This window comes from Urocampus carinirostris, chromosome 5, assembly GCF_059441175.1.
Source record: "Urocampus carinirostris isolate Australia breed hairy pipefish chromosome 5, RoL_Ucar_1.0, whole genome shotgun sequence".
In the NCBI taxonomy this organism is placed as follows: Eukaryota; Metazoa; Chordata; class Actinopteri; order Syngnathiformes; family Syngnathidae; genus Urocampus; species Urocampus carinirostris.
In genome coordinates this window covers 33,613,897-33,634,339 of record NC_142353.1, presented here as the reverse complement: position 1 = coordinate 33,634,339, position 20,443 = coordinate 33,613,897, and the positions used below count along the sequence as shown (strand labels likewise).

Sequence of the window (20,443 nt, the reverse complement as noted above, 5' to 3'; positions counted from 1 at the left end):
CAAGAGAAAAAATGAGCTGCTATTTGAAACATGACCATTTGATGTTGCCAAAGCCAGGCACCACTCGCAAGACACAGTCTATTTTTTTTCTCTGTGTTTTTACCCTTTCTTGCTCTCTCTGTATTTCTCTTATTTCTTTGTATCTCCCTCCCTCTCTCTCTTCCCCTTACTCCATTTCCCTCCTCTCCACTGTCTTTCGTTTTCCTAAATCTATTTTTTTTTCTTTCTCAATTTCCCTCTCACATTTGTTCTCTCTTTCTCTCACTCTTTCTTGCTTTCTTTCGGTTTATCTTTTTCTCTTCTCGCTCACTTTTTCTTTTTCCCCATTCATTCCTTTCCCCTTACCCCATCTCTCCCTTTGTCTTTATTTCCCTTTAATCTATTACTCCAGCCCCTTGAGAGCATTATTTCTTTTTACAGTGCAGCCTCTGGGCTAGATTAGTTTTGACACCCCTGATCTAATCTGATGTAACCTCAGGTGCAGAGTCTTTCAAATCTCATGTTGCGTTTTCACACATCACAATATCAGCGACATTAGTCATCGCATGACACCAAAAAGCAGAAGGAACGAGGTGGGGTGGGGGCTTCCTGTGCAGGTTTACACGAAAACCTATTGGTGTACCGTTTTCCTCATGAAAACCTACTCACTCTGGCTTCTACGGCCATTGCATTTCCTCCCTCGACATGCACTGCAACTTCACCACCACTCTCCTGGTCCAGACCCTCCCTACCCTCCTGTCTGTGGAGTTCATCCTGGGAGCCCTGAGCAACGGGTTTGCCCTGTGGATCTTCTGTTTCCAACTGCGTCCCTGGAAGAGCAGCACTGTACTGATGTTCAACCTGGCGCTGGCAGACTTCCTACTCAACATGGTCCTACCCTTCCGAGCCTACTACTACAGCTCGGGGGTCCGCTGGCGCTTCGGCCGCACCCTGTGCAACATTTCTCAATTCATGCTGGCGCTCAACCGCACAGGTAGCACGCTTTTCCTCATGGCCATCGCCGTGGACCGCTATGTGCGTGTGCTGCACCCACACAGCCGCCTGAACTCCCTGAGCCCATCTCGGGCCATGTGCGGCACAGCCGCCCTCTGGTTACTCACTGTTTGCATGACCGTGAACGCCCTAAGCCTCCAGAACTTGCGCTCCGGCTACTGCGAGAGCTTCCTGGTGGAGACCTCGGCCGAGGGGAACCGGCTCTGGCACAAATTCAACTTTTTGTTCTCTTGCTGGATGCCACTATTGGTGATCCTCTTTTGCACGGCTCGTGTAGTGATCCAGCTTCGAAGCCGGCAGATTGGCCAGCACGCCAAGATTAAGAAGGCGCTGTGGTTCCTCGCTGTGGTGGTGGTGCTTTTCACCGTCTGTTTCCTGCCTAGCAACATCGCTCAGCTATTTATCTGGATCCAAACCCAGGAGGCCATCAAGACCCTTCCCGAGTCGGAGGTGTGCGAGGCCATGGACGAGCTAACTGTGTTTTTTTACATGACCATCAGCTTGACCTATCTGAACAGTGCCCTGGACCCGGTGGTCTATTACTTCTCTAGTCCCACCTTCAAGAACATTTGCAGAAAGTCTCTCAACCTGCCCCAGGGAGAGAACACCGAAAGCGTCAAGAAGACCAGGGAGACGGGATCACAATCGTGCAGTCAGATTTAATTTAACAGTGCATTTACAAGAAAAGTTTTTTTCAGGGTGCGCAAATGTCAAGGTTTGTACGCTTTTTCCCTGATAAATTCAAAAACTCTCAAAGGACTTTCAAATCCAAATTTTCCAGTACCATTAGGAGAGGAAATCCTGTGTGAATAATGTATTTTGCAGGTCCACAAAAATATCTGCAGTTTGCAAATGTGATTTTTAACTTGCGCGTGCATTTGTCAAAACATGTTTTTTTTTCATATTGAGTAAATCATGGATATATTTGTGGACCTGAACAATATGTGTGTAAATATTTTTGAGACAATTCTCTTTCCTATATAGGTGTTGTTTGGGGATCTGGTGAAACCCTATCCACCAGGGAGCACCAGATGGGTTTGGGATTGGAGCAAGTGTGTTCAATCACCATCTGTGCCCAACTACTGCGAGCTTTCAAAAGGACATTTTGGTTGGGTCATAATCAATTTTTCACCATCCATCACCTTTTTTCAAGTTTTCATCCTTGTTTGAGATTTTTTTTTTTTTTCTGGTTTGGATAGTTTAGTTTTTCATTGACCATTTATTTGTCACTTTGTTACTTATTCTGTGGTTAAATATAATTTTTGAACGCCTCGTCATGCTTCTTTCCTGCGTTTGGGTCCGCCACAAAAATCATAAAATGTTGGGTAAAAGGACGATAATATGTAGATTACATTTTCAGCTGTAGAAAGTTCTTGCCATTACAATTTACCACTGGAAAACGATACCTTAATGTTTTGCATGGTCCATAATAAATGTCCATTATTCATACGCAATTCCTGCACTAATACATATTTAAGCAATTCAAAAGTGCCCGGTTTAGGTCGTACATAGCAGTTGGCAAAAAAAAAAAAAAAAAAAAAAAAAAAAAAATCATAGCTAAGCTGGTCATCCATTTTGAAGAGTTGGATTTCAGTTTTTACATAATTTGCATGGTGTGGCGTGGATTTGTTCCATGTTTCAGACGTTTTGTTTTTAAATTCCTTTTTATAGCCATTATTCATTAAATCGGTAGCCTCCCGGGTTCTTGCATGGGGCAAGACCCATAGGGAGCACACATTACAACGCCAAATACAAACTATTGCCAGCTGCCGTTGATCTCAAGTTATGTTTATTTGTATAGCCCTTAATCACAAAGAGTCTCAAAGGGCTGCACAGATCAAAGACTATAGCAAACTACAGACTATTATGACACCATCCCCTCATCTAAAACCTACATGAGGGCATATAATACACATATTATCAACATAAAATATAGATTATGCATATGCTATGGAGTAGAAGTGTGTTTTAAGCTTAAATTTAAACATTTCCACTGGGGTTGCAGATCGAATCTCAAGGTCTCGAGAGAAAAATACATTTAATGTGAAAGTGAAGCCACTAGAGCAGACACGCTGGTGTCATTTTTAGGCGGACTTGTTTTTATTCGTTCATATTCATTGCCTGGCCGAACTGCCGAGAACCACAGAAACCATTTCGAGCATTTACAACCACTTCACCCAAAATTCAAGCAATTATCAAACAGTGAAAAAGCAACTTTAAAATTCAAGCATATTCAAGGATTTCAAACAACTGTGCGAACCCTGAAACAATTTCACGTGCACATTTATTGCTGTGTACAATTTATTTAATAGAATTGTTAAGTAGTGTTTTAATTCATCATTTTTAATCATTCAAATGAAGACAACAACTAATATCTTAACATTGCTTAAGCGCAATAAAGTTTACCAAATCACTTGTCCCTGCATTTTATCTAGTTCTGGAAAAAAAAGAAGAAAAAGAACTCCTCCCCATGAACTGAGATAAATGCCACAAAACACCTTCATTTGTCTTTTCATCACACTTAGTTCTGCACACTTCATTTTTATGAGTTGGACACACCCTAAAAATGGCGCATTTCAGGGAGAAATACATTTCAGCTCACTTCTCGTTCTCGTCGATAAGAATAGTAAAGCTCCTGCAAAAAAGACCCACAAGTACCTGTGCATAATCAATGTTTCCTTTACTTTTATTCATAAACCAATTCATTTTGACCACATTCATATTTAAGCAATCCTCTTGAAATACCAACCTTAACTAGATTCTATACTCTTAACTAGTAATTATCTAGAAGAGGCTCAAAAGTTCTGAATTCCAGGATACATTTAAGAAAAAAAACCTCCCCACTAGTCCTAACAGAAAATAAGTATATTGTACATTACAGTGAACAATTCAATATAAAATAAAAACATGTTGACATTTTGTTGTAAATAACAACACCAGTAACAATAAATTACATCAATTTCAAAGTATTATGTATGGAAGCCTAACAGTACCACAATTCAATAATAAAATGAACATTCAATTGATAAGAATGGCCTTAAAATGAACATTAAATTAATAAAAATGACCATTTGAAATAAAAAGCCTTTAGCAAAATATTTCATTCAAAAAATAATCATAACTGAATTTGACAGTTTTCAAATTTTAGAACAGTATACTTTTTATAAGAATGTAATTTGATTTAATTGCCATTGTTTTATATTAAAAAAAAATATATATGTTTTTATCTCAAAAGTCCTTTTCAAAATACTATATATTTTCATGAAAAGTATACTGTTCTAAAATGTAAAAAAAACATTTAAAATCAGATTATGGTAAACATTTTAATAAAACTATCTAGCTAAAGGCTTTCTATTTTAAAAAATAATTTTTCATTGAAATTTGGGCATTTTTTTGGACACCATAAAAGAAAGTTATGCCAAACAAAAAAAAGACAAGTTAAGCCCTAAAGAATGGTGTAATTTGTTCAAAACAAGCGCAAAGTAATTTTGAACCTACAGAAAAATAGTGTTTTTATAAACACCCCAAAATCAAGTCATTACTTTTAAACCCACATTTTCTTATTATGTATTGAAATAAGCCAACAAATACACAAAAAAACAAACAAACATTGGGTCACAATGTGCAAAACAACCCAGGGTCTTAAAGAGTTTTGTCATAATTACATTGAACATAGTTTTTAATTTGTAGAACAGCATAATATTCATAATAATGTATTTTGATTCAATTGCCATGGATTAATTTTTAAAATCTTTTTAGCAACAAAGTTCTAATTTCGAAACATCCTTTTTAAATTACCGTACTTTGTCATGAAAAGTTTGCTGTTCTAAAATCTAAAACTATGAAAAATCCATTTATGATAAAAGGCCGTTTTGATTAATTCAATATTCTTTTTGAGGCCGTTTTGATTGAGCGAATGTTTGTTGAAATAATTGAATTATGGCACTCTAGGGCTTCCACAATCATGTAGTTTACAATGTAGTATTAGGCAAACGTGTAGAATTAATGAATGAAAATGAAAGTTTTGAGATGTTGGCCTTGGTGTGTCAATTCATGATATCTGAGCCGGTCCGTGAGGTCAGTCACTCTGAGGAGAAAATCAAATTACTCATAAAGAGTCTAACATTCGAAAGTACAGCACACCGAGTGGTGTGGAGATCATTTTGACACACAAGTAAGTAGTTATAAAAACAAACAATAAAAAAACAAATTATTCTTGCAATATGAGAAAAACACATTTCCATTTCCAAATCTGTAAAATATGAAAATCTAACCTGGAAAGAAAAGGGTCAAAAATAAACAAATGTTAATCTCTATATCTATTTTACCTATCTACATCTGTCTACTTACCTGCAGTGCCATAAAAAGGGCTGATTTTTTTGTTTTTTTGCATAATTATCACTCACAAATGTTTCAGATCGCAATTTCAATACCACACAGAGACATCCTAAGGAAATAAAAAAATGCAATTTTGAAATGTTGATTCAATTTATTAAGGGACAAAAAAAAAATCAATACCTATCTGGCCCTACGTGAAAATGTAATAGCCCCCTGAATTAATAGCAGGTTGGGCCACCTTTGGCAGCGCTAGCAAAAAGAAATGTTTACAATAATTGGGAAAGGATCTTTCACAACACTGTAGAGAAATTTTGGCCCACTCTTCTTTGTAAAATTGTTTCAAATCTGCCAGATTCTCTGGCATAAACTGCACGTTTAGGTCACACCACAGCATCTTAATTGGATTTAAATCCAGACTTTGACTAGACCATTCCAGAACCTTAATTATTTTTTCTGAGCCATTCAGAGGTTGATTTTCTGGTGTGTTTTAGATCGTTGTCCTGCTGCATGACCCAAGAGCGCGTGGGTTTGAGAGCACAAACTGATGTCTGGAAGTTCTCCTTCAGGATCTTTTGGTAAACACCAAAAATCATTATTCCATCAACCAACTACAGCACGTTGTCCTGATCCAGGAAAGCAGCCTCAGACCATCACACTGCCACTACCATGCTTTATTGTTGGCATCATGTTCTTCTTGTCAAATGCTGAGCCATTTTTAAGCTAAATGTAATGGGCTGCACACCTCCCAAAAAGTTCATTTTTTTTCAAAAGTCCCGAGGATAATCAAGATTTTTTGTGGCAAATGTGAGATGACTCCTTGTGTTCTTTTGTGACAGTAGTGGTTTTCTCCTGGGAATTATCCTATGGATGCCATTTTTGGCCAGTGTCTTTCTTATGGTGGAGTCATGAGCACTGACCTTACCTGAGGCCAGCAAGGCCTGCAGTTAATTGGATGTTTTTCCAGGTTCTTTTGTAACCTCCTGTATGAGCTGTCGTTGCATTCTTGTGGTAATCTTAGTTGTTTGACCACTCCTAGGAAGGTTTTCCACTGTTCCCAGTTTTCATCATTTGTGGATAATGGCTCGGACAGTGGTTCGCTAGAGCTCTGGAGCCTTGGAAAAGGCTTTGTGACCTTTTCTGGACTGATATATTTGAATTACTTTATCACATAGGTATTATTTTGTTCCACAATAAATGGAACCAACATTTCAAAACTGTATTTTGTATTTCCTTGGGTTGTCTCTATGTGATAATAAAATTGGTTTGAATTGGTTTGAAACTTTTGCGAGTGATAAAAACATAGAAATCAAGAAATGGCAAATACTTTTCGATCTCTAACACACACACGCACATACACATACATAATAACATATACACGTATACCATATATCTATATTTATATTAAATAATTGATGTAAATTGTCTTATTGTCATTGAAAACAGCGTAGAAACGTATGCAACCAGATTAGATATGGCACTCCTGGGTAAACATGTTATAAAGACTTTAAAGAGAAAAATAGAAAATACTATCACGATTAAAGGCTGAATAATGTATATATTTACAACAAAGTGCTATTCAATTCAATTCAAAACAGGATCCGTATGTCAAAAAAGACTGCAATATTGAAAGACACATTCAGTGTCTGCCATGGTTTCCATTGCTGTTTTAAGCAGGCGATTAACCATATGGTTCCTTCTAGATCACAAAAGAGGAAACAACTGTTGTCACGACAGTAAGACAACAATGTAAATGGACTTACCCTTTGGGGGTGAGTCAGCTGTTTGATCCGGTGCCTTCACTTTCTCACTGGTCACCATGAACTCCTTCAAGTGGGCCAAATGTTTGCTCTTCGCAAGCTTGTCGTGTTGACCGTGTTGCGTCATGAACGTCAACACGGTCTTCCTGATCTGAAGAATTATAAGATATTAAATAATTTAAGGGATTCCAAAAGACAATTTCTTTATCAGTTAGGCGTGTTGTGTTCCTCCCCATAATTATGTAAATATTTTGCAAAATGTTCTAAGCGCAGGGGGTTCCAAGAAATTTAGTCTCAAAGTTTGAGTCATCTATCTCTATCAATGATCTCCTAGTTTGGGTGGAAAGTTTAGAGGGCCGACCAGGTCTTGGTAGGTTTGCAGAGGTTATTCTCTCTCCATTTTGATATTATTGCTCACAGTGCTCGTGTAAATGCTGCAAAATTTTCTTATATCCCATTCTTGCGTTGAAATATTCTACAACTCCATCCCGGGCCTGATCTTAATAATGCTGTCTCCTTCCACAAACCTCTGAGCCCTTCACAGAGCTGGTGCATTACACTGAGACTTAATGACACACAGATGCATTCTGTCCTTGTTAGTCATTTAGATACATCAGCTCATTCAGAAGGCATCAGGGAATTTCTGGGGTCAGTTGGCTGAGCTGAGAATACAGGGGGACAATATTTTTGCGACTATTTTTTTTTTTTTAGGATTTTACGTTGTAAATATAAAATGTGGAAAACATTTGGTTCAGCTTCACAATTATGTCTCACATGTTGTTTATTCTTAGAAAATATTTTCATTTTTTAAGCTCTAAATTTGAAGTCTGAAATGTGGTAAAAAGTTCTTATAGGGGCCAACACTTTTGCTAGACACTGTAATAATGAGGCGACAACTCACTTGTGAGGGAATACCGGCAAACTGGCCCGTGTTCATGATCTCCTCTTCCTGCTCCAGTACTGTGAGTGGGTCATGCATGGAAAGAAAGTCCTGCACAAACCCAGAGGAATATCAACCGTTGAAACAGCAATCGATCAGCAAGTAAACTATTCTGATTTATTGTTTGTTATATCCTAGAATTAGGGCTGCTATCCCCTTTCTATTGCACTTTGTGTTACAATCATGAAATTTTTCAAAATCTGATTCATAGACAAGGTTCGTACACCTTTTTTGTGGCCTAATTCAAGCACGTTATAAGGCAGGGGTGACGAACAAGTTTGACGCAGAGCCGAAATTTTTAACTATGAGAGTCAAAGAGCCACACCACGCACTGACCTGCCATGACAGACAGACACACACAAACACTCACAGTTAAAAACATTATTTCCCATAACGCACTCCTCTTCTTACAATACAACAAGTATTGTTCTTGTGTTGATTTCAAGGAAAGTGCCCACCCTCAATACACACAAAAAAAATAAACAGGCAAAGAGCCACCGTATATATGATGAGGCAAAGAGCCGCATTCTTATTGGCCAGGAGCCGCATGCAGCTCTAGAGCCACGTGTTCGCCACCCCTGTTATAAGGACTTTAAAAGCCAGGTTTTCAATTTCTCTAGTACTATATTAATAGAATAAATCTTACACATACGATATTTCAACTTGCATGTAGATTAAACAATGCATGATTTTTAGATCTTGAATAATTTGCAAATATTAGTGGATCTGATTAATGCGTTCGAAAATATTTGAGACAAATCTCTTACCATAAATGTGCTGGATATAATGACAGTAATATGTAGTTTACATTTTCAGTTGCAGGAAGTTCTTCCCATTACAATTTACCAATGGAATGAGCTACCTTAATTTGTAGCATGGCCTATAATAAAGGTCCGTAATTAATAAGTAATGCTTGAACTAATACACATTTCACAGGCATGAAAATGGATCAGGGCTTAATAACGCGACATGGGTGTGAAAGAAATGTCCTTTTTTGAGTATAATGCATACTCCCATTTCTTCATCAAAAATCTGTATGAAATTTTATTTCAGCTCAAACTAAGCAATAAAATTGACTAACGCTCTTGAAAACATGAAACCATGATTCAAATAATTTATTGACAAGATGGAACACAATACCAACATAAAATTTACAATGTATCTATTATTAATAACAATTATTTATTTCAAAGTCCGATTCAGCATCAGATACACCAAAAGGTTGTTTCCCTTGTTGTGCTTTATTGCATTTATTTACATCTTTCAGGAACTTTTTGTTTTTTCCATTCTCTTATAATCGTCTCTGGTCCCGTGAATAAAAATAGCATGACAATGAGATAAAATCTAATGCTCGTTACATACGAATATATACAATACTCATGCCTGCATGAACTACACAAATTTGGATTCAGACGTACCACTCTGGAAAATCTCACAATACTCCCCTCCACATCACTTAACGTTTTCTCCTCAGATCTATAAAATTCACGTAGGTCATCCTTTTTTACTTTAATTTCTCCTTAAGGTGAGAGATTTTCATGCCTGGATTGTCATAGTGCCCTGTTTGGATGTAGCATACACCTGTCATCTTGGGCACGCACTTAAGGGGAAATGACGCTTTATAGGACCATGCCATACAAACTAATGCCAGCGGCAGTTAATCACAAGGAAAGAGAAATGCAATAGCAAAGCAAAACCACCAGAGAGCAGTGTCAGCGTCATTTTTAAGAAGACTTGTTAAGAAAAATGTAAACAAGTTCAAGCATTTACAAGCACTTTTCAACATTTAAATTTAAGCATTTTCAAATATTTCAAGCATCCGTACAAACCCTGAATGGACGATGGGTACGGGACCAACCCCACTTGTGCTTGATATACTCACCTGAACCTGCTGATTTCGTTTGCTGACAGAAGGGATGAGCAGGAGTGTTCCCAGGGCAAAAGCCGGTAAATTTAACTGAGCATAACCTTTTGCAATTCCTATCAACTCCATGTTTAGGAACAGCGGACACCTTAGGATCAATGGAAAGAAAAACATAATTTTCATCCAAATATAAAGCCACACTTAGTATAAATATAAAAAAAAGGAATACTTTAGAAGGAGAACAAAGTTCCTGAAGAATATTGCTTGTTGATCCGCACTCAACGGTAAAGAAGCTGAAACAAATACAGGAATTCTTTACCGAATGATTGCATAATAAAAATACATATTTAGAACTTATTAATAAACAGTGCTTCATAGTTCTAACATTAAATGAACTGCAGAAATGTTTGTGTTACTTCGAACTTTTGCAATATGCAATGCAGTGCACATTGAGACTTGTAGTATTTGTCGATGAGTAGTAAACACCAGAACTAGTTATTCTGTCCAACCACAGCAAGTTTTCCTGATCCTGAAGCAGCAAAGCAACCACAGACCATCACTCTGCCACCACCAAAGTTTTTATGGCATACCGTCCATTATAAATGTTGCAAAACTAATTCCTGGCACCTGTTTCAAGTTGTTTTTAAATCTTAAATTATGCTGCCTAAATGGACAGTATTTTTTTTTTGAATCATTTGTGGTCCCCGTGGCTCTTGAGGTGGCATACATAATTTTGCAGTGTAATTGTGTATTTTTTCTTCAAATGCAAGATGTTTTCAAGGCCACATCTAATGAAATTTAAGACCAATCTCGCACCTATTCTGGCATACATATTCTGGCCAGGTCGTGACGGAGTCTGGTGCCCGATGCCACCCGGCCGTGGCAGCAGAGACATTAAAGCCCCTCTCCTGAGGCGAAGGAGTAGGGAAGGTATTGTGTACCCGGTGGCTGAGGTTTTGTTTGAAAGGGCTGCTGTACCACGCTGGCCCCCAATCCAGTCATGGCCAAGCCTGGACCAAGGGTGGGACTGAGCCGGCTGTGAGCGAGACGGCGCAGGGGTCGGGGATGGGTACAGACCAATGCGGGTGCCGTGGCAACTTGTGAGCCGCCGTCGAGAGGAAGGGACAGAGTACGGTTCCTAGGACAATGCTGTACAAACTAATGCCATCTGCCACTAATCACAAATGCAAAAAATCATAAATGCAATAGCAAAGCCCAACCAACAGGGAGCAGTGTCATTTTTAAGCAAACTTGTAGAGAAACTTGGCAACAATTTCAAGCATTTACAAGCACTTCACCCAAAAATCAAGCACTCTTTAATCCTTGCAAACACAACATTAAAATTAAGATTTCAAGCCCCTGTACGAACCCTCGTACTGAGAAGTATTAGGAGCCCCGAAAAGCATGAAACTACATGATATTACCTGAGACAAAAGGTGCTAGAAGCATACTCTTCCAGGCTCTGGAGAAACTAGAAATCTAAGAGGAAACACAGAAAGTCTATCAGCTGTTGATTAACAGAATTTTGCCCATTTGTCCTGAAACGCTACCTCCCACAGGGCTGGCACTGCAACCGCCACTTCAAGCACCTTCTGGAGACTGTCGATCTGGTAAAAGAGGAACATGCTTCATATCTTCCTCAAATTGATTTGTGCTTAATGCTTAAACGTAATGGGAATTTCCTGACCAGGTTGAAGGAGAGCAATTTCTGAAGAAGACTATTCCACAGCGGAGGGTCATAAACCTTGTACTCCAGGCACAAGTCTGCCACCAAGCACACGGCCTGAAAACAAAAACACATCCTAAGTGCTGGGTCATATATTTTGATACCAAGCAGAACGTACCTGCGGCTCGTGGCTGTAATTCTTCCACAGACCTTTGATCAAACCATCTTTGGGGCTGCTGAGGAAGGACGACACTGTGTAGGGAATGTTGAGTGCTTCCAGCCGTGACACAAAGATGTAACATTTCAGGTGGTTGCTGAAAAGACAAAAGTACTGTTAAAAACTAAGGCTGTCACGATTTTTTTTTTTTTAATAATTGTAAACTGTAAATACAGTAATCCCTTCGCTACTTTGCGCTTCGGTTATCGCTGGTTCACTGCTTCGTGAATTTTAAATTGACGTGTCTATATTAAGCCTGCAACTAACGATTACTTTGATAACCGAAGAATCGCACGATTATTCTTACGATTATTGAATCTGAATTAATCGATGAATCAGATTTTTTAAAAAACACAATTGTAATTTCATGCTATATGCAAATCTTTAAGTTTTGGACAATCAATTTGCTGCCTCCTTCGATACCCACACACTATTCCAATCAACCAGCTCAACTCACACCAAAAGTAAATATAATTTCATCTTTCCTTTACATCAGGGATGTCAAACATGCAGCCCGCTGGCGGGATCAGGCCCACCAACCGATTGAATGCGGCCTGCGAGGCAATGGCGGGAGAAATGCAAGAGAAAAAGTAGCTGCCGATTTATACATGTCCACTTTCTGTCGCCAAAGCCAGGTGCCACTTACAAACACATTTGGGCTTTATATTCCCTCTTTTTCTGTCTTTCTTTTTTTCTATCTTTTTGTCTCTCTTTTCTCTCTCTCATTTTCTCTTTAGTTCTTTCACGTTATGATTTTAATCAATCAATCACTACAGGATATGTTTTATATGAAGGGACAGTGTGTATTATTCAGGTCCCCCTAGCAGTAAAAAAACAACAACTAAATCATCAAATCAGTCCTTTTGACATGAAAGTGGAATAAGAAAAATTGGTTGAGAAAATGGTCGGAACGCTTTTTTTCGGCCACATTTTACCGCGGAGGAGGAAGTCGCCTAACTTTTGAAGCTCATCTCCCAAAAGTAAGTTAAACTTCACTTTATTTATCTTTATAGAGCATATTATTTTATGAAATGTTATTTTTTTAGGACAGTACAGGTTACCTATACAAGCCTTAAACATACTTATATAAACCTTAAAAGTTGAGCACTGAAGCAACTTACGAACAAACGTCCGTCTCGTTCGTAAGTGGGGGAGCGTCTGTAGTTAGATTACCCCATTACTGAAAAAATAACGCAAGTACGTAACGGCGTTAGTCGGATGCCTGCTTAGTATACACTATTTTGTTATTTGAATGTTATTTTGAAGGGACCGGGGGTTTCGGGAGGCATTAGCTGATAGAAGTCCTGAATTATCTTCAGCCTTAACAGAAAAGATATTGAATCAGCTTACTTCAGTTCTGCTTTTGGGATCTTCAAATGTGCCTCCAGGGTGTCTGCGTCGGCGAGGCGGATGAGGCAAAAGAGCGCTCGGGCTCGGTGGCATACGGTGAGGCGAGGCCCGTATTTACTCAGAGGCTTAAGAGGGAGAAACATACTATAAAACCAGCAGACAGGATATCCGCTGATGCATTTCTTGGGTACAAAAATAGATGGGTAGTTAAAAAGGTGAAACGGGGGTAAGGGTGATATGACCTTATCTTCTCTGTTCCTTTATCTTCTTGGCTCATACCTCACTGTGAATGTGTAAAACTGGAGTGTCATGCCCAATTTTGTTGTCACAATATGTTAACTCATTTTGTAACAATGACAATAAAGGTATATTCTATTCCCAGTATGCTATACAACCCAACAAAGTATTGATATGTGTATTATATTAGTTTAATTTAGCCTCAAGCCAGTTACAATAAAGCAGGTCAGATTTAACTTAGTGGTATTGATCTATTATTTACAGCTAGCCTGCTCCTGACCAGGCTAAGATTATCCCCATAAATACAGGTACAACTGTTAGAAATTATTTGGTTGTATAGCATTACCATGGACTTTCCTGAGTTGTTGCATTAAAGGGACCGTGCGCATTATTTAGCGCCTCCTAGTGGAACAAAAAAACCTTCATTCGTGAAAAAAGTGGCACAGGAGGTAGAGCGCTTGTCTTGGGATCAAGAGATCGCAGTTCGAATCCCGGCTCCTCCGTGTTACATGTCGAAGTGTCCTTGGGTAAGACACTGAACCCTTAATGCCCCCAATAAGCAGGTTAGCGCCTTACATGGCTGCACGGCCGCTATTGGGACATGTGAAGAACAATGTAAAGCGCTTTGGGAAGTCTTGACTTGAAAAGCGCTATATAAATGCAGATCATTTAATTTCATTTATGTAGTAAATTTATTATATGGTTTATTGCTATTCCAATTCAGAGTGCTTGTCAAATTCCCATCAGAGCTTTAAAGAATATGTATGTAATAGCGGTTTTTGAGATTCTAAAAAGTAATTCAAAACCTACCAAAGATGGTATCAAATAAGCTTTTGACAAGGGTAATATAGTATATACAGTATGTATAGTTCCAATTAATATCCCATTAATCTGTTCCCTTGTCAAAGAGAGAGAAGTTCGTTGGTTATGAAGAATCTAAAAAAAGACTGCACTGAAGGTAAATATGTTGGTATCATCGTTTGCAGTACAGTACTGTGAGACATTTTTACAAAACATCTTTGCTCACACCCCGTTTTGAAAACACCATTTAGGACAAAAATGACAAATGTAATTTAAGTAACTGCTGAAGGGACACATATTTTAAGTCGTACATTTATATGGAACACAGTCTTTGGCATTATTATTATTTCATAGAGTTTATCAAAAGTCGCACAGCGGATTTTTTTTTTTTTTAAATAAGCTTTTGTCTGAAGAGCTGGTTTGGGGGTTTTGATTATTTTTTTTTTTTTAAATATGGCGCGACTTACTCTGAAACTTAAAAAATAAAATAAAAAATAAATAAATAAAAACAAAACATTTTTGCAATTATTGCTCCCAGAGTCAAAAAGGTTCCCAACCTATGATCTACACAAGTCATCCATTTTTTCCGAAAGGTGAGAGATTTTCATTCCTGATTTGTCCTACCAAAAACTCACCCATGTTTCTGCAGACAGGACAGGGCTGAGAAGGCAAACAGCGGTGGCTGTGGGTTGAGACTGCAGCATGTACACTGTCCTGATGGCAAAAGACAGTACAGCAACGATCAGTCATAGAATAAGCCAGTGTTTCCAAAGATTTTTTTCAGGGTTTGTACACCTTTTTCATGGCCAGATTCAAGCACTGTTTAAGGACTTTCAAAAGCAATTATTCAATTTCTCCATAACCATTAAAATGAATAATCCAGTGTAAATCATGTACATTGTCTTTTAAAATGTATTATCCCCCACGCCCTTTTTTCCAAAGCTGTAATTATGGCGTTTGTATGATGTTATCATTTGTGGTAACCGTGGCTGTAGGGGTAATAAAGGTCATTCATTTGGGATTTTACAACATGTAAACCGGTGTTTCAAGTTTTAACTATATTTTTTATCTTGTATTTAAAGAAAATAAGTACTAAAATAAGAAAATTAAAAATTAAATTAAATGAAAAAATTTAAATCTGATTACTTTTAAATAATCTTAAACAATTTCATCAGACAATAGCTGTTATTAGATTTATTTCCAAGTATAACCTCATGAGCAGAATTTGTGTACAAAACGATAAGAAATATAGTAATCTGCCACCATCTACTGAAGTGGAAGAATGTTAGATAATGAACAATGGCAAGTTTTATTGCAAAGATAAATTTGGGAAATATCCTCCAACACACTAGATTAGGTCTCACCACATACAAAAATAAGCAAACTGTGTTTTATTAACAAATTATTTGAAAAATAAAGTAAATACATTTGTTAATTTGCTATACAGAAGACACAATAATGCATATGGAAATGTTGTGATTTCAGCTATCATGTCCGAGATATTTTTTATTGTATTAAGTTTTCCCTGGTTTAAAAAAGGTTGAGAAACACTATCTTAACGTATTTAAGATTAAAAATAGCTTCTTTCCTCAAAGGAAAAAAATATCGTATTGATCCGGTACTTTCCTGATTCTTTTAAAGATATTTAGTAATATTTGATGCTTTGCTACCTTAAAACAAAATAAAAGTACAAATTCCCCTGAAATAAGACTCTATGATAATACTAAAATAAGGATAGGAAAAAAAAGATAATTGGTGGACCCAAATAGTATTTCAGGTGCAATACTGCATACATAAAGAAACATACCTTATCAAGTCTGGGTCATCTTTGTCGAAGAAACATTGCTGGTGGCTGATATCCTTTAGATTTGAAAATTTTAAAAGAGGGAATGAAAAACATCAAGAAAAAACATGCAAAATATATTTGTTTTCAGTTGATTGTAAAAGAACCTTTGCCAATGCAGAACCCGTTTGGCAGATCCACTTTTCCAACATAGTGTGCTGGATTTTCAAAAGATCCACTTGGTTGATGGTGACAATTTCCTTCACCAAGGCATGGATGTCTGAAAAATATTTTAGAGCTTATTTACGTTTAAAATATTTAATACACAAATGATTGTTATATTTAAAAAAAATATATCATTAACATTGATTTTATTATGTATTATATATATTATGAAAGAATGAAAACTTTTATTCGAACATTGAAATAAAAACAGAACAAAAACACTAACTCAACAACAAAATACTATTACATAATATGTTCGAAAAGGGGTAGTCAGAAGCAAGTGCTTATATTCCCTACCCCTTCATCTTCCCTATTAAACACACCAATTATATAACAATTGTAATACTATTAATAATGACAGTTATGGTATAACAACAGCAACAATAACACAAAGATAATCATAGTTCTAGACGCACTCGTATCACTCATACCCGATTTTCATCATCCCTGTATTCCGCCAGGAATGTTTTTTGTATTTAAATTTGAACAAGTGAATAGATGGATTATATATATATATATATATATATATATATATATATATAATTACAGACTATTTTAAAAACAAAATTGAACAGGAGATTCTGCTAGCCATTCCCAACAGACCCTTGGGTCTGCCGGTCGGACTGGGATCTTCCCCCACCATCGGAGTCAACTCACCACCAGGTGGTGATCAGTAGACAGCTTTGCCCCTCTCTTCACCCGAGTGTCCAGAACATGCGGCCGCAGGTCCGATGAAACGACTACAAAGTCGATCATCGAAGTACGGCCTAGGGTGTCCTGGTGCCAAGTGTGCATATGGACACCCATATGTCTGAACATGGTGTTCGTTATGGACAAACCATAACGGGCACAGAAGTCCAATAACGATACACCACTCGGGTTTAGGTCAGGGGGGCCGTGCTTCCCAATCACGCCCCTCTAGGTCTCACTGTCATTGCCCACGTGAGCGTTGAAGTCTCCCAGCAGTATGAGGGGGTCCCCAGGAGGCGCGTTCTCAAGCACACCCTCCAAGGACTTCAAGAAGGGTGGGTACTCTGTACTGCTATTTGGTGAATAAGCACAATCAACAGTCAGGACCAGACCCCCCACCCGAAGGAAGAGGGAGGCTACTCTCTCGTCTACCGGGGTGAACCCCAACATACAGGCGCTGTGCCGTGGAGCAACTAATATGCCCACACCGGCTCTGCGCCTCTCACCACAGGCACGTCCAGAGTGGAAGAGAGTCAAACCCCTCTCGAAAGGACTGGTACCAGAGCCAAAGCTGTGTATGGAAGTGAATCCGACTATAACTAGTCGGAACTTCTCAACCTCGCACACCAACTCGGGCTCCTTCCCCGCCAGACAGGTAACATTCTATGTCCCAAAATCCAGTTTCTGTAGCCAGGGATCGGCGCAACCAAGGACCCCTCCTTTGGCTGCTACCCAGCTCTCTAAACACTTGAAGTCATTTTGGTTTTGCTTTATTTCAGTTTTTTGTTTTTGTTTTGTTTTCCAAAAAAAGAGGGAATATATTCAACAATTTCTGCTTACAACTGCAAATCCCTTTTTTGATAAATTTGAGAGTGGGTTGATGTTTGGCACAGCTTGTGGAATATTGGGTTCCCTGAAGTCAGAACAGTTAAGAACCACAATGCTAGACAAACTATTGACATAAAACTTATCCTTGTGCAATTTTGACAAATATGTTAAAAAAATAGTCGGGAAAAAATAGCATAATCTGTTGACTCACCAGGATATATTCCCCCTGCAAGGTCTTTGAAGCGGCGTTCCACACTACTGTGCTCGTAGAGGTCCCTAATGAGTCTGTCTGGGGCGCCACTTAGCTTGAGATACTCTGGCGTGTTGAGCTGAGCGCCCATCAGGGCGCTTTCTGTAGCCGAGCGCAGGCGCTGAATCTGCACCTTGGACTGGAAGGCTTCCGCTCGGGTCCGTGTTGCATCCTGATGTTTCCCCAAAACAACAAGTGGGGTTTATAAACCAAGTCGCCTTTTTTGTTTTGAAAAAAACAACATTATAAAGCAAAACATCATCATACATCGAGGTTCAGATCAGCCAGCCAGGATTTTCCGATAGCCAAGCAAAACCAAAGCGATTGGGTCTTCTCATAGCCTGCACATAAAATGACAGAAAAGATCTGCATGCTAAAAAAAAAAAAATCTGAACATAAAGTTCCCAGTTTTATGTCCCAGTCTTAAAAGGATCAGAAACTTATGTCAAACCTGGAGGAAGCTCATGGGCAATCTTGTGGGCCGTGGCAGCCGCCCATTCCATGTTCTTGATACAGCGAATGTATGTCATAACAGTTTTGGCCATTCTTTGGATCTCAGTTTTGCTGTTTGGAGCCGGGAACTTTTTCCTTTGCTCCAGGACAAGGGGCTTCATTTTTGTATTGAAAACTTGATGGACCGCCAACATGTAGAGCTTGTCCAGGCTCACCTAACAAAATGTAAATAATTTTTTACAACGGATTGTTTAAAGCAATTCGCCTCAAGTGTGGTACCTTCATCAGTTTGCTGATTAGAAGTAGACTTGGGAAGGTTTCCTCACTGAGTTCTGGAGCTTAAAACAAATGAGGGAAAAACGGGGACAAGTGTAAGTACACGTAGGAGTTTCCTTAAACAGTGAGGATATATTTGTTGTTTTGGGTGGAACTTAAACACTTGTCAGTTATGGTAACTGCAGTAAATACCAGAGGGGTCACCAAATTTTTTGAAGCGCGGGGTTACCTTTTTTAAAACTGATTAGTGTTAAAGGTTACTAGTTTGCTAAGCATTTCTAAAACAAAGTCTTCATGTTATTATTATGTTGTTAACTATGTTACAATCATGTTACTACCAAGATGTAATATTAGAAGCAAGGTTTGAATAGGCCCTGGTATATAGGATAACATGAAAAACTGTTTAATGCTTATAGGGGCCTTTGCGTTGCTATATCTATTACATTAAAATAAATACAAAATAAGGACCTTTTAGTAGTTATTTAATCAATGAAACAAAATGGGTGACTCACATATGATTTTCCAGTAGTGTTTGTTCTGCAACAGCAGGTGAAATGGCAACCTGAGGGCATCCAGGCGGCTGGGTGGCAAGCTGTTCTCCAGACAGTATGCTTCCTCCACATCTGATGGGGGGGCCACACGCGTGTAGGACTTCAAGTGCTGGAGGAGGGCGACTGCCTGCAGAACAAATGGGAATGAATCATCTCGTATCAGGATTTTAAGGAAGATTTCATTGCACTTGTTTGGGGACGTCGACATGTCATTAGGGGGGAACAAAAAATCACAATAAAAGTGGAATCTTTTTTTTTACCTGAGGAGCAGAAAAGGAAGCAATATTCTCATCAGCAGCCACAAACAGCTTCAGCACCACCTCAATCCTCTCGTAGTTGTATGGACTGAGCTAAAAGGGTTATATAAGAAAAGCCCAAATAAGAGTCGAATTTCAGTGCACAATATAACTGTAAAAGTATGGACCACATTTTCACATATGCAGGCATGACTTCATCATTGAACAGTTGAAACATAATATAAGTGTTTGTAGCATATTGAGCGGACCATATTTTGCTCCCACTTTCACTTTTTGCAGAGACAATGAAAGTTGCTTGAATGTCTATAATTACCGCAAGACACTTGAGACTAACCCATCCATGCGATTACGTTTAATCCATTCTAAATTTACTATGAAAACATCGTAAAATATATTAATTAAGACTCCGTGATCTCTATATACTATTAGAGGTCATTGTCATCAGTAGGAAGTGAGTCAAGAACATATTCCTGCAATAAGCACATGTGCACATTTTTCCAAACCTTAAAAATGGCAGCTGACAAATTGCTGATGAGCTTCTGAGTTTGCCTCAACTTGGGGATGATGCCCAGCACCTTCTCCAGTGCGTCTTTATAGTATCGAGCTTGTGCTTGGTCCATGTCCGTATCTTCATCCTCCTCTTGGAGTAGAGCGGTGGTAATGTATTTGTTGATTGCACTGTCGCTGTCCAGACCGTACGTGCTGGAGATTGTGAAGAGAGAGCGTAAGAGCATAAAAGAACAAATTTGCTTAACTTTAGGGAAGACATTTTAGAGACCTGCAATACTGAAGGAGGATGTCTGGAGTGATGTTTTTGTTCTTTACAAGAACAGGGATCAATGTACTCTTTATTTCTGGTTCCTGGTAAAACGCAGGTTGAATGGGGATCTAAAAGAGTGGGATGAGTAGTTTAAAATTACAAAAACATAGCTTTAGAAACCTCAAATCAAATCATTAGTCGATATAT

The 20,443-nt window shown here is 38.4% G+C and overlaps 2 protein-coding genes across 2 annotated transcripts in view; one reads left to right on the top strand and one right to left on the bottom strand.

The window, feature by feature from the left end:
• The first annotated feature begins 684 nt into the window (after positions 1 to 684).
• LOC148366090 (hydroxycarboxylic acid receptor 2-like) lies at positions 685 to 2,265 on the top strand. Its single transcript, XM_088335157.1, has 2 exons — positions 685 to 1,708; positions 1,978 to 2,265. The coding sequence occupies exon 1, from the start codon at positions 685 to 687 to the stop codon at positions 1,654 to 1,656; it is 972 nt and encodes a 323-aa protein (XP_088191283.1). The 3' UTR covers positions 1,657 to 1,708; positions 1,978 to 2,265.
• Positions 2,266 to 3,164: 899 nt separating this feature from the next.
• kntc1 (kinetochore associated 1) overlaps positions 3,165 to 20,443 on the bottom strand; it is a 42,477-nt gene continuing 25,198 nt past the window's right edge. The window contains exons 40-60 of the mRNA XM_088336505.1: positions 20,255 to 20,364; positions 19,980 to 20,178; positions 19,480 to 19,569; positions 19,181 to 19,346; positions 18,672 to 18,730; positions 18,391 to 18,607; positions 18,207 to 18,280; positions 17,901 to 18,111; positions 16,114 to 16,226; positions 15,971 to 16,023; positions 14,799 to 14,877; positions 13,126 to 13,250; positions 11,737 to 11,872; positions 11,580 to 11,675; positions 11,443 to 11,499; positions 11,317 to 11,371; positions 10,122 to 10,185; positions 9,911 to 10,040; positions 7,990 to 8,079; positions 7,092 to 7,239; positions 3,165 to 5,080 (exon numbers count right to left, since the gene is read on the bottom strand). Coding sequence (XP_088192631.1) covers positions 5,076 to 5,080; positions 7,092 to 7,239; positions 7,990 to 8,079; positions 9,911 to 10,040; positions 10,122 to 10,185; positions 11,317 to 11,371; positions 11,443 to 11,499; positions 11,580 to 11,675; positions 11,737 to 11,872; positions 13,126 to 13,250; positions 14,799 to 14,877; positions 15,971 to 16,023; positions 16,114 to 16,226; positions 17,901 to 18,111; positions 18,207 to 18,280; positions 18,391 to 18,607; positions 18,672 to 18,730; positions 19,181 to 19,346; positions 19,480 to 19,569; positions 19,980 to 20,178; positions 20,255 to 20,364 — 2,277 coding nt within the window. The 3' untranslated portion in view covers positions 3,165 to 5,075. The remainder of the gene's footprint in view (positions 5,081 to 7,091; positions 7,240 to 7,989; positions 8,080 to 9,910; positions 10,041 to 10,121; positions 10,186 to 11,316; positions 11,372 to 11,442; positions 11,500 to 11,579; positions 11,676 to 11,736; positions 11,873 to 13,125; positions 13,251 to 14,798; positions 14,878 to 15,970; positions 16,024 to 16,113; positions 16,227 to 17,900; positions 18,112 to 18,206; positions 18,281 to 18,390; positions 18,608 to 18,671; positions 18,731 to 19,180; positions 19,347 to 19,479; positions 19,570 to 19,979; positions 20,179 to 20,254; positions 20,365 to 20,443) is intronic.